The sequence below is a fragment of the Portunus trituberculatus genome, chromosome 48, assembly GCF_017591435.1.
Source record: "Portunus trituberculatus isolate SZX2019 chromosome 48, ASM1759143v1, whole genome shotgun sequence".
Classification (NCBI taxonomy): domain Eukaryota; kingdom Metazoa; phylum Arthropoda; class Malacostraca; order Decapoda; family Portunidae; genus Portunus; species Portunus trituberculatus.
The window spans coordinates 19,751,705-19,764,204 of record NC_059302.1 but is presented as its reverse complement, the minus strand read 5'-3'; the positions used below and the strand labels follow the sequence as shown (position 1 = coordinate 19,764,204).

At 38.3% G+C, this 12,500-nt stretch overlaps 1 protein-coding gene across 1 annotated transcript in view; it reads left to right on the top strand.

Annotated features, from left to right (window-relative positions):
* The first annotated feature begins 4,386 nt into the window (after nucleotides 1-4,386).
* LOC123498441 (collagen alpha-1(XV) chain-like) overlaps nucleotides 4,387-12,500 on the top strand; it is a 224,931-nt gene continuing 216,817 nt past the window's right edge. Inside the window, exon 1 of the mRNA XM_045245544.1 lies at nucleotides 4,387-4,522. Coding sequence (XP_045101479.1) covers nucleotides 4,497-4,522 — 26 coding nt within the window. The 5' untranslated portion in view covers nucleotides 4,387-4,496. The remainder of the gene's footprint in view (nucleotides 4,523-12,500) is intronic.

Here is a 12,500-nt window from a genome sequence, read left to right as displayed (position 1 = left end):
CCCATATCCTTTTTCGAAAACTTTATAGCGAGTGCGAGACACTGGGTATAAAATATGCTGGACCTACAAGAGAGAGAAAAAAAAAAAAAAAGAGATCGGCAGACGAGAGAAGAAAGCGAGAAGGCAGAAGCCGAGAGGTTGTGGTTCGAGTCACGGGAGGAGAGGAACCATTGAGTCATGGACAGACTCTTCCTTGTATTAGTGAGTAGAGCTCTATAGTTGATAATACAGTCTAAGACATTGTATGTGTCATTTAAGTGAGAGGAAACAAATATAGGATGTGTATTTACTAGAATGTTATATTAAGATTTTATGTATGTGTAGTGCAATTTTGACAGTTGATGCATTATTTCATATTGAGGAGTTATTTACATATGATATATTGTGGTAGATATATATGTGAGTTGAGTTCAGGCATTGCTTTGATATTTGGATGCATCAACTGTGAAACTGGCACGTGATGAATTCGTGGAAGTTCTAGTGGTATGTGATTAATATTGGTGAAGGATTTACGGAGATAAGCCTAAACATTTCTAAGGATATTGATTGAAGTTGTGTGACATTATTGGAATACAGTGAGAAGTGGTGTATTTAATTTTAGTTGAATTAAAATTAGAAAATACAATACAGTATGATATATTACCTACAGTAAGAATAAGTCTTCACCTAAGATAGCGCAATTGCAACTTGAACACACCACTCCTCTCTTTAAAAGCACTAAAATTCTAAAGCTGGAAGATATAACTAAATTTTCTATTGCAACTAGTATGTACAAGAATCAAATCAATGTCTCTTTTCCCTCTCATGAATACACCACACGGCACAGACAACAACTCTGTATACCGACCAGTCGTCTAAGTCTCTTCCGCCACTCCACTGTGTATTTGGGCCCACACGTATGGAATTCTTTTCCCCATCCTATCAAAAATGTTCCTTCTCCTAACATATTCAAAAGTAAACTCAAATATCATCTAGATTTACATTAGCCAATGTCCTACTTTTACAATGTAGCCTTCCCAAACCTTCATTAATATCTCTACTACTCCATCATCACCTATCTTCAACATCATCTATCACAATCACAACTATTCTTAATCCTAGAAAATTGTATCCCTATACCTAACTATTTTTAGTGTCAAATCTTTATATATTTAGTTTATAGTATATGATCTCCATTATTGCTTAGTTAGAATGCAAGTTTATATTTTGTACTTTTATATTTATCATATTTCGCCTACCTCTTGCCTGAAAAGCATTGCTTATTATATAGGCTAACCCAACAATTCTTTAAAGAGTCCTTCTGTAGTATATCCTTGGCTATAATAAAGTGTGTAAAGTGTTTAAAGTGTTTGTTTATTCTGGTTACTGTTTAGTGATTTTATACAGATGTGGAGACTCTGGCCCTTAATCTTCTGACCTTTATAGACCCTTCCTAATGTAAATAAAATCGTCTTATCATATCCAAAGCTAATGGTAAAAATGCATCTCAGTACTGAAGGGGTTAAATCTTTTTCATATTCCGAACCTACCAGGGCCTCGTAGGTAGCAGGTTCGTTTTGGGAAAAAATATTGGCACATGTGATGCACTTTTGACTTTGGTACATGATGTTCAAGTTTCCTTGGATTCATGGTCAGAAAGTAGACTCGTTTCTTTGAATTTTTCTTCTGCTTTTGTAGTAGTCAAACTTATGTCAGTAGGTATTAATGGGTTTATGGTTATTTAGGACTGATAGTGGTACTCTCTCTCTCTCTCTCTCTCTCTCTCTCTCTCTCTCTCTCTCTCTCTCTCTCTCTCTCTCTCTCTCTCTCTCTCTCTCTCTCTCTCTTATTCACACAGATGGTCATTTCACCATCATGAAATATATATATATATATATATATATATATATATATATATATATATATATTTTTTTTTTTTTTTTTTTTCTGTTCTATCCTTACCTCCTTTTCTGTTCTGTCCTTACCTCCTTCTGTTCTATCCTTACCTCCTTTTCTGTTTTATCCTTACCTCCATTCTGTTCTATCCTTACCTCCTACTAAATATGTAGCTTCTGTACATGTGGTTTAGTAAACGAGTGACCTCGTCATGGGTCGCAAGGCCTCCTGTCACTCGTCTTTTATATATATATATATATATATATATATATATATATATATATATATATATATATATATATATATATATATATATATATATATATATATATATATATATATATATATATATATATATATATATATATATATATATATATATATATATATATATATATATATATATATATATATATATATATATATATATATATATATATATATATATATATATATATATATATATATATATATATATATATATATATATATATATATATATATATATATATATATATATATATATATATATATATATATATATATATATATATATATATATATATATATATATATATATATATATATATATATATATATATATATATATATATATATATATATATATATATATATATATATATATATATATATATATATATATATATATATATATATATATATATATATATATATATATATATATATATATATATATATATATATATATATATATGTTAGCAGTTGCGTTAATCTCACTTCAAAACGTTAATATAGTTTTATAGACATTACTTTATCATCATAACAATGATTCAAATCAATGTTCTCGATCACAAGGCATAGAAAATATATCCTTTAAAATGAGGAGAAAAAACGTTTTCTATGACAGCCAAGCATCTTTGTGAAGTAAAATGAATGGCATACTATGATATAACTGAATGTGGTTCAATATTTTATCAGAACTAGAATGTATCACGCTCACAGGAATGTCGCTGACGTTAAAATGACAAGCTCAATTATAAATAAAACTAAATATGATTACATGCGTAATTGCCTGTATTAATTAAACATTTTTCATCAAATTACTTAGCCTCATATTTCCCTTTACAATTTCGATTTTTTTTTTATCTTCCTATTCATTTCTTTCATATTCGACAAAACACAGTCAGTAAGAGCAGTGGTGATGTTTGCAAATGCAGATATAAAAACAATTATAATCATTGTTGTTACTGATATTACTATTTGCTAGTTTTTATAAAGGTTTGGTAAAAAATCATAATTTCCTCATCAGTACCATTCCTTTGAGAGTGTCTCACGAGTTTGTCTCTTGCCGCCACTGGGATGATTGATCTTTTACGTGAAGGTAGTAAAGTGACAAATTCTACAGATGGAAATCAAATCAGAAGAAGAATAACGATGAGGTAGAATGCTACTGCATTTTTCTCTTGACTCTCCCACCTCTATGTCTGTGTTACTTGCTTGTGTATGTAGAGCTTGAAGCTTTCTGTGTCTGAACCAGGACTAGTACTTTACAGATTGTGGGTCGTAGTGTTCCTTCTTATCACTTGTGTAACACAAATAAGAATGAGCAGTCTTTTCCAGAACTTCATTGCTTTATATGCAATTAGTGTTTTATGTGTTCTTGGTATTGTTGTTGCTGTTGTTGTCGTCGTTATCATTATTATCATTATCATCATCATCAGCAGCAGCAGCAGCATCACTATCATTATTGCTATTAGTACCTCTGCTGCTGCTGCTGCTGCTGCTGTTGTTATTAGTGGTGTTATTTATGTTCAAACATATTGCTGATGAGAGAATATACACGTCATAATCTCTGTCATCATCGTCGTCACTGTCATCATCGTCGTCACAGTCCTTATCATGTTTCTTGGAGAATATTGAACAGTATGGTGTCTCAAAATTCTGCTGAACGAGTTGAGAGCAAAGTCTTAAGAGTTCATAAGAAGTTTTACGCCGAACACAGAGTCAAGGTGGTTTTTATTATACAAATTCTTATGATCTTGTAATTTAAGTAATAAGGAAACATACGACGCTTACCACTAGAATAATCAATAGTTCACCCTTGTGCACCGTGACAACAACGTGAACAGGGAAATGTACTACGATGAGAAACTCTATTTGCTATTGTGTATTTATTTATGCATAATATGCTCTGTTTTATCATCAATGTAAAGGGCATCCTGGTTTATAAAGTATTGCTATTGTTTTGTTTTCTTGACGTTTGATAAATCAACTTCATGTGGTTTTAAAACTTGCCGCCATCGCCCCACAGGTCATGACCGGCATCCATGCAAGGTCTCTTATTGGATGGACTGCGTATTTATCTTTTATTTATCTTTTGTATTTTTAGTGTTTAAACTTTTGTTCTTACAGGTCATATGATACTATACCTGACGTATTATTACTTCTTTCCATTGGCAAAGAGTGCAACCCGTTCATTCAAACGCTTTTTTTTTTTTTTTTGGGGGTGTTCTTAGGGTAAGTGAGGCAGTGCAGCAGAGTCTGGCGGGTCAGTGTTGGTGTAGCAGTAGTGGTGTGAGGGTGCGTCGCTGCGAGCTCTGCCTGGCTGTGACTGGGCCGCTCCAGCGGGGGTTGCCAGGATGGGTGGACGGACGGTCATTGCCAGGTAAGAGACAACAACAGGCTGCTTGTTGAGGACACGAGTATCTGATGAGAGATCTCAGAAAAAAAAATATACATATTTTTCATTTATATTACGAATCAGACAATGATCAGTATCTACTGTTACCATCCTGCGATACTAATTTGTAGCATGCGTCAGAGAAGGAAAAGATTAAAAAGGTGTAAACATTACCGATTTTAAGATTGTGGATAATACTCATATTTTTTATCATGTAATTATAATCACTGAGTGTCGTTATTTAAGGTAATATTTTCCAAGCGACGACATGATCAAGTCAGAACTAGTGTTCCGATACTTGAAGTTTGCGATGAAAATGATGCACCAATAATAATTTATGATGTGGTATGGGAGAAAAAGGTCAGCGGCTATGGCATGTTGAAGAACAAGTTTTTAGATATAACGAGTCCCTTTTTTAATGGAATATCTCTGTCCGTGTGTGTTATCTGAATTTTCCCACATTTCCTCAATTCAGAGAGGCGCTCAACCAGTTTTCGAGCAACGCTTATCAAAATATGCACATCCCAGACTTCAGCAGGTCTCTCTCTCTCTCTCTCTCTCTCTCTCTCTCTCTCTCAACACGTTTTTTTCTTACTCTTTCCTCTTCATCTCTTTCACGCTTCATTATTTCACCTTCACTACTCATCACTGCAAGTCAAACTTACCCTCTGCCTCCGCCGCCACTCTCCCTTCATTTTTCCCTCTTTTCAGCTTGACCAAAAGTGTGACTCCTTACACTCCGCCTTCAGGTTTGCGTGGCATAAATCTTAACGTTCCCTTTTAACATCTCTTCATGGAGGGATGCCCATTTCGCCGTGATGTTTCTGGTCTTCTTTTCTCGTGGCTTTCCTTTTGCAAGAGTGAAAAAAAGAAAAACTCTTGAAAGTCTTCACAGAACCGCATTTACTCGTGTACTTGATATTCATTCATTCAGACGCAGAGGAAGTTACACATTAGTGGCTGGCTTAGGAGACTTGGTGTGATTGGAGAAATGAAAGCTCGCCTGTGTGAAGGCCATTGGTGGGGTTGGTCAGTGCGCAAGAAGAAGGTGGAGCTCGAGTAAGAGTAAAGGGTCATCAAAACGTGAAAGGTAGATAAGGGGGAAAAAATGGAAGTGGGGAAGATATGGATGGGTGAAGGCGGAGCATCTCTGGGCTGTCAGGGTATGGGAGAATGGGCAGGACACGAAGGAATAGTGAAGGATGAGAGAGAGAGAGAGAGAGAGAGAGAGAGAGAGAGAGAGAGAGAGAGAGAGAGAGAGAGAGAGAGATACTCACATACACGTGTGCCTACTGGAGCATCCTCGGGAAATGGGAGAAGGAAGGGGGGGGAAGTGCTGGAGATGCCATGGGGAAGAAGGGATAAGTGGAGTGGTGAGTCTCGCTTACAGTGAAGAGGTTGTACGCTCATCTATCTTTATACTCTATCGTACTTAATTTTGGCAGATATCAATTATATATTGAAATAGCTATGTTTCTGTAGCCTAAGCACAAGCGTAAATGATATCATATCAATTGCAAATCCCCTTTTTATCAGTGGGAGTTAGTCTTCACTTACGACAGCTTTACTTTTGATGGCTAGAAAATTACGCTGTCAAGGACAAAGTCTAACCGCTTTATGTCATTCACCACCTACGAGTACTTTCTTGATATTATTTGCGTATCAAAGATAGTAGTTTAAATTACAGGTGTATTACTCGTCATTATCAATCTTGTGTAGAGAACGAAGCAACGAAACCCGAAATCTGAACCATTCACAAGCTCGAAGATTGAAGAAAATCACGCCTGAGAATTCGAAACGTCTCCCCTTCATTTGAGAGGGCTTCGAATTCTTGCTTCATTACTTGTCGGGTTCATTTGAGTGTTTTTTTTTTTTGCGTTTTTTATGAGTGAGTGAGTGAGTGACAGGACTTTCAAAGCTTCAGCAGCAGAGACAGATGAACAGCCATATGTGCAAGTTGGGTGCAGGACTCTTTTAACATACTATACACTGAGTCATTCACATTAATATTAATCAGTCTTGGCTATAAGCTTATGATGTTTAAGGGAACAGCTTATTTAGGGAGTGTAAACGTGATGAAATGGGACTTGGATGTGTAGGGAATGGGAAACAACTGCTTCCTCCAGACTGGTATGTTCTTGATATACTTTAAGATTAGAAGGTAATTTATCATTAAATGTCACATGCTAATTATAGCAACACAACAACACTAATGTATAACAAAGAAAAAAACGTTGGTAAAATAACTGGATAGACAAATTAATAAGTGTGTTAATAGTCATAGATAACTAATCCTGTAAAAACAATATACACAACAACAATACCAGCAATGAAAATTAGATAATAACATTAATAAAAATAATAGGAGGAGGTAGTAGACACCTACAGAAACGATAATTTACTCCCAGCGAGGTCTAATAACAATAGTTCTGTCCTGGACCAGTTCTGTTCTGGATCAGTTCATATGCTGTGAACTCACCAAAGCTAGTTGTGATCTGAACGTTTCCTTGAGTCCCACAACTCAAGGAACAGTCACCTCAAAAGACATCTCGCCGCCTTCACACAAAACTACATGCACTTACTACACACACACACACACACACACACACACACACACACACACACACCTTCACCTAAAATAAAGGAAAAATGAGTACCCCAAATCCAGCCTTGGAGACACTTTCTGGGGAGGGGACCATGAATGTCCCAAGGTCAGATTGCTCTCTTGGTAGTGACCCAAAATATCTTGACACCTCCCTCTTTTCTTCGAAACATCCGCGGTCTTAGATCTAATTTTCAATCTGTAGAACACCACCTCTCCTCTACTGAACCTCATCTTCTTTTCCTCACTGAAACACAGCTGTCTTAGGCAACTGACAGTAGTCCCTTTTTTGTTCCCTTCTATTTTTTCTATATTCATTTTCGTTCCAAAGCTTGATGTTGCGTCTACGTGCGCAACAACTTGACTTACTCTCGTGCCCACGCTCTTGAATCTTCTGAGTTTTCCACCATCTGCCTTCGACTCAATAGTCACTCTCTAACTAAATTTCTTTTCTGTCTATCTCTTTCCTAACTCCTCTGACTACAGTAAATTATTTTACTATTTAACTTGGAGATTTAAATGTTTACCACCAGCTTTGGCTTTCCTCTCCCTTCACTGGCCATCCTGGTGAACTAACCTTCAACTTTGTTATCCTCCATGACCTAGAGCAACTGGTGCAACACCATACTCGTATTCCTGATCATCTTGGAGATACACCCAACATTCTTAACTTTTTCCTTATCTCTAATCCTTCTGCTTATGCTGTTACCCTATCTTCTCCGTCGGGCTCCTCCGATCACAACCTCATATCTGTATCTTGTTCTGTTTCCCCAATCCCTTCTCAGGATCCCCGAAAGCTGAGGTGCTTCAGACGTTTTGCCTCTGAAAGTTGGGAGGACCTGAGGAGGTATTATGCTGATATCCCTAGAATGATTACTGTTTCTGTGTCAGAGACCCATCTCTATGTGCTGAACGCATAACAGAGGTGATAATGTCTAGCATGAAGGCGTACATTCCTCATTCTTTTTTCAACCCAAACCTTCCAAACCTTGGTTTCACACAATTTGTTCTCGTGCTATACATGATGGAAAAATTGCCCAGGAAAGGAATGAGCTAGCGACTACAAGCCTGATCGCAATAAATAGATTCCTGGCGAACCAAGTGAAGTATTTTGACAGAACTCTGAAGGTTCTCTCTCTCTCTGTACGTTTGAGCGGGCGCAAATGTGTGTGTGTGTGTGTGTGTGTGTGTGTGTGTGTGTGTGTGTGTGTGTGTAATTCACCTCGGTCGTCTGCTGGTCACCCAGCCAGTCTTCCCCATTACGGAGCGAGCTCATAGCTCATAGACCGATCTTCGGGTAGGACTGACACCACAACACACTCCACACACCGGAAAAGCGAGGCCACAACTCCTCGAGTTACATCCCGTACCTATTTACTGCTAGGTGAACAGGGGCCAGACATTAAAAGGCTTGTCCATTTGCTTCGCCGCTTCCCGGGACTCGAACCCGACCCCCTCGATTGTGAGTCGAGCGTGCTAACCGTGTGTGTGCGTGTGCGTGTGTGTGTGTGTGTGTGTGTGTGTGTGTGTGTGTGTGTGTCTCTCTCTCTCTCTCTCTCTCTCTGACTCTGTGCGTTCGCACGCGCGCGCGCGCGCGTGTGTGTGTGTGTGTGTGTGTGCGTGAGTCAGTCAGTCAGTCAGTCAGTCAGTCAGTCAGTCAGTCAGTCAGTCAGTCAGTCAGTCAGTCAGTCAGTCAGTCAGTCAGTCAGTCAGTCAGTCAGTCAGTCAGTCAGTCAGTCAGTCTGTCTGTCTGTCTGTCTGTCTGTCTGTCTGTCTGTCTGTCTGTCTGTCTGTCTGTCTGTCTGTCTGTCTGTCTGTCTGTCTGTCTGTCTGTCTGTCTGTCTGTCTGTCTGTCTGTCTGTCTGTCTGTCTCTCTCAACTGTGAAGTCGCTATGAAGAGAAAGTCGTTGTGTATGAGGGGGAAGGATACTTTAGGACCATGGGTGGGTTAGGTTTTGCCTGCAGATTAATTACGGAATAATTTTTCCCATATAAGATAAACTTTTAAATTGTTCGCTACGTTTAATTTATTTTCACATCATATTTGTAGCCGCTAGCTCATTCCGTGAGAGTACTTGAGCCTTCGACCACCTGAATCTCATGCACTGTATACTTCTACCCAGATTCATGCCAAGTCTGTTCTTCAACTTGCCAAACACTCTTTCATAAATAGAAAATGTCAAAATCTTTCAAACTTCACCTAATCTCAAGACTTCTGGGATATGGCCAAAAATATCTCCAATAATTTTATAATTTTACTTCTTCATCTTTCCCTTATTTATTTCATCCTGATGGCAGCATTGCCATCTCTTCTGTTTCTAAAGCTGAACTCTTGTCAGACCTTTGCTAATAACTCCACCTTGGATGATTCTGGGCTCGTGCCTCTCTCTCTTTCTCTCTCAGAGAACAGAGCTGATAGTGTCTAGCATGAAGGCGTACATTCTTCGTTCTTTTTCTCAACCTAAACCTTCAAAACCTTGGTTTAACATAGCCTGTTCTCGTGCTATACATGATAGAGATGTTGTCCAGAAAAGGTACTTGAGCCTTCCATCACCTGAATCTCATGCACTATATATTTTTGCCCGGAATCATGCCAAGTCTGTTCTTCAACTTGCCAAACACTCCTTCATAAACAGAAAATGTCAAAATCTTTCAAACTTAAACTCCTCTCGAGACTTTTGGCAAATGGTCAAAAACATCTCCAATAACTCTACTTCTGCATCTTCCATGTTATATTTCATCCTGATGGCACCACTGCCATCACATCAGTTTCTAAAGTTCAACTCTGGTCTCAAACCTTTGCTAACAACTTCACCTCGGATGATTCTGGGCTTGTTTCTGCCTCTCCTCCTCCCTGTGACTATTTCATGCCTACAATTAAAGTTCTTTGTAATGACGTTTTCCATGCCCTAAACCCTCGTAAGGCTTATGAATCTGATGGGGTTCCTCCTATTGTTCTCAAAAAACTGTGCTCCCGTGCTTGTAACATGCTTGGCCAAACTCTTTCAACTATGCCTATCGACTTCTACCTTTCCTTCATGCTGGAAGTTTGGCTACATTCAGCCTGTTCCTAAAAAGGGTGACCGTTCTAATCACTCAAACTACCGCCCTATAGCTTTAATCTCTTGCTTGTCTAAAGTTTTTGAATCTATCTTCAATAGGAAGATTGTCAAACATCTGTCACTTCACAATATCCTATCTGATCGCCAGTATGGCTTCCGTCAAGGCTGCTCTACTAGTGATCTTCTGGGTTTCCTTACTGAGTCTTGATCATCCTCCTTTACAGATTTCGGTGAAACTTTTGCAATCGTATTATACATATTAAAAGCTTTAGAAAGAGTCTGGCACAAAGCTTTGATTTCCAAACTGCCCTCCTACGGTTTCTATCCTTCTCTCTGCAATTTTATCTCAAGTTATCTTTCCGACCTTTCTATTGCTGCTGTGGTAGACGGCCACTGTTCTTCTTCTAAAACAATGATGTTGAAATGCTAAGAGAATTACAATGGTAAAAATTCACACTATCCTCTGGGTTCTGTACTGTCTCCCACTCTCTTCCTATCATTCATTAATGATCATCTTATCCAAACTTATTGCCCTATCCACTACTACGTTGATGATACCACCCTACATCTTTCCACGTCTTTTCAGAGACGACCAACCTTTCAGGAAATCAACAGATCACGGAAGGACGCCACAGAATGCCTGACCTCTGATCTTTCTAATATTTCTTAAAAACTTAGTAGTGTTTAATGCCTCAAAAACTCAATTCCTCCATCTATCAACTCGACACAACCTTCCAACAACTATCCCTCTTCTTCAATGACACTCAGCTGTCCCCCTCTTCTACACTGAATATCCTCGATCTGTCCTTTACTCATAATCTAAACTGGAAACTTCACATCTCATCTCTTGCTAAAACAGCTTCTATGAAGTTAGGCGTTCTGAGGCGTCTCCGCCAGTTTTTCTCGCCCCTTCAACTGCTAACTCTGTACAAGGGCCTTATCCGTCCTTGTATGGAGTACTCTTTGCATGTTTGAGGGGTTCCACTCACACAGTTTTATTAGATAGGGTGGAATCAAAACCTTTTCGTCTATAATCAACTTCCTCCTCTGACTGACTGTCTTCAGCCTCTTTCTCACTGTCGGAATGTTGCATTCCTTGCAATCTTTTATCACTATTTTCATGCTAACTGCTCTTCTGATCTTGCTAACTGCATGCGGTCTCGCTGCACAAGGCTTTCTTTTCCCTCTCATTCCTATTCTGTCCAGCCCTCTAATACAAGTGTTAACCAGTACTCTCAATCATTCATATCTTTCACTGGTAAACTCTAGATCTCCCTGACTGCTTCTGTATTTCCGTCATCCTATGACTTGACTCTATTACTCTTCAAGGTAACTGGCAATCAAGTGGGCTTTTTTTTTTTTTTTTTTTTTTTTTGTTGCTCTTGGCCGGCTTTCCCTCTTGCATAAAAGAAAAATGACACTCATTGCTCGTAACAATCAGGGTTGCCCGTTCACTATTATTGATAGTAATCTCACCTTTTTACCGACAATACCATATAGGTTGACTATTTCCTGGCTACTGCTGCAATTATGGTGTTGCTTTATTATGTTTATCATGCGTTATATTATCCTCTTAATGTCTTTTATTAGATGACGTAATATCTATGTACTGTTGTTTTATTCTTTCTTCATCAACACTTTTATTCTGATCTTCGATAACGTGCTAATTAAGTTAGTTGATTTCTGCTTGTCTCCTCATTTTCCTGCTACACGCACGCATTTTGGTAGTAGTAACACTACACTAGGCTAGTACATGATAAACTTAGGTAAGTCGGCCTTTATACTCTTCATTTGTGTTTATAGGGAATACAAAAAAAGAATAGGGATTGGAGGAGAAAGAAGTAGGAGGAGGAGGAGGAGGAGGAGGAGGAGGAAGAGGAGGAGGAGGAGGAGGAGGAAGAGGAAGTGAAGTATGATCAGGGGAAGGAAGAGAGAGAAAAACAGGGTAGGAAGAACGAATAGTATAGGAAAAAAAATATACTGGAGGGGAGGAGAACGATAAGGATTAAGAGGAGGTGGAAGGTAAAAAGTGTTAGTAGTTGATAGTTGGTAGAAGTGGTGGAGATAGTTGAAGGAAATGATGAAGGTATAAAGTGCTAAAGGGAAGGCACATCATACATGTGTCTCCTGTCATTGACCCTCAAATCATTTCTGGTCGCTGAAGGAACATGAGCAAGGGTAAGTGATATAAGAGAGCCGGGAAGAAAATGGGAGATGACCTGGACTGCCGGTGTTGGTTATTGAGGTGGTTAATGCTTACGGTGAGAAAGACAGGATAGTGAAAGGACGGACGTGTTTA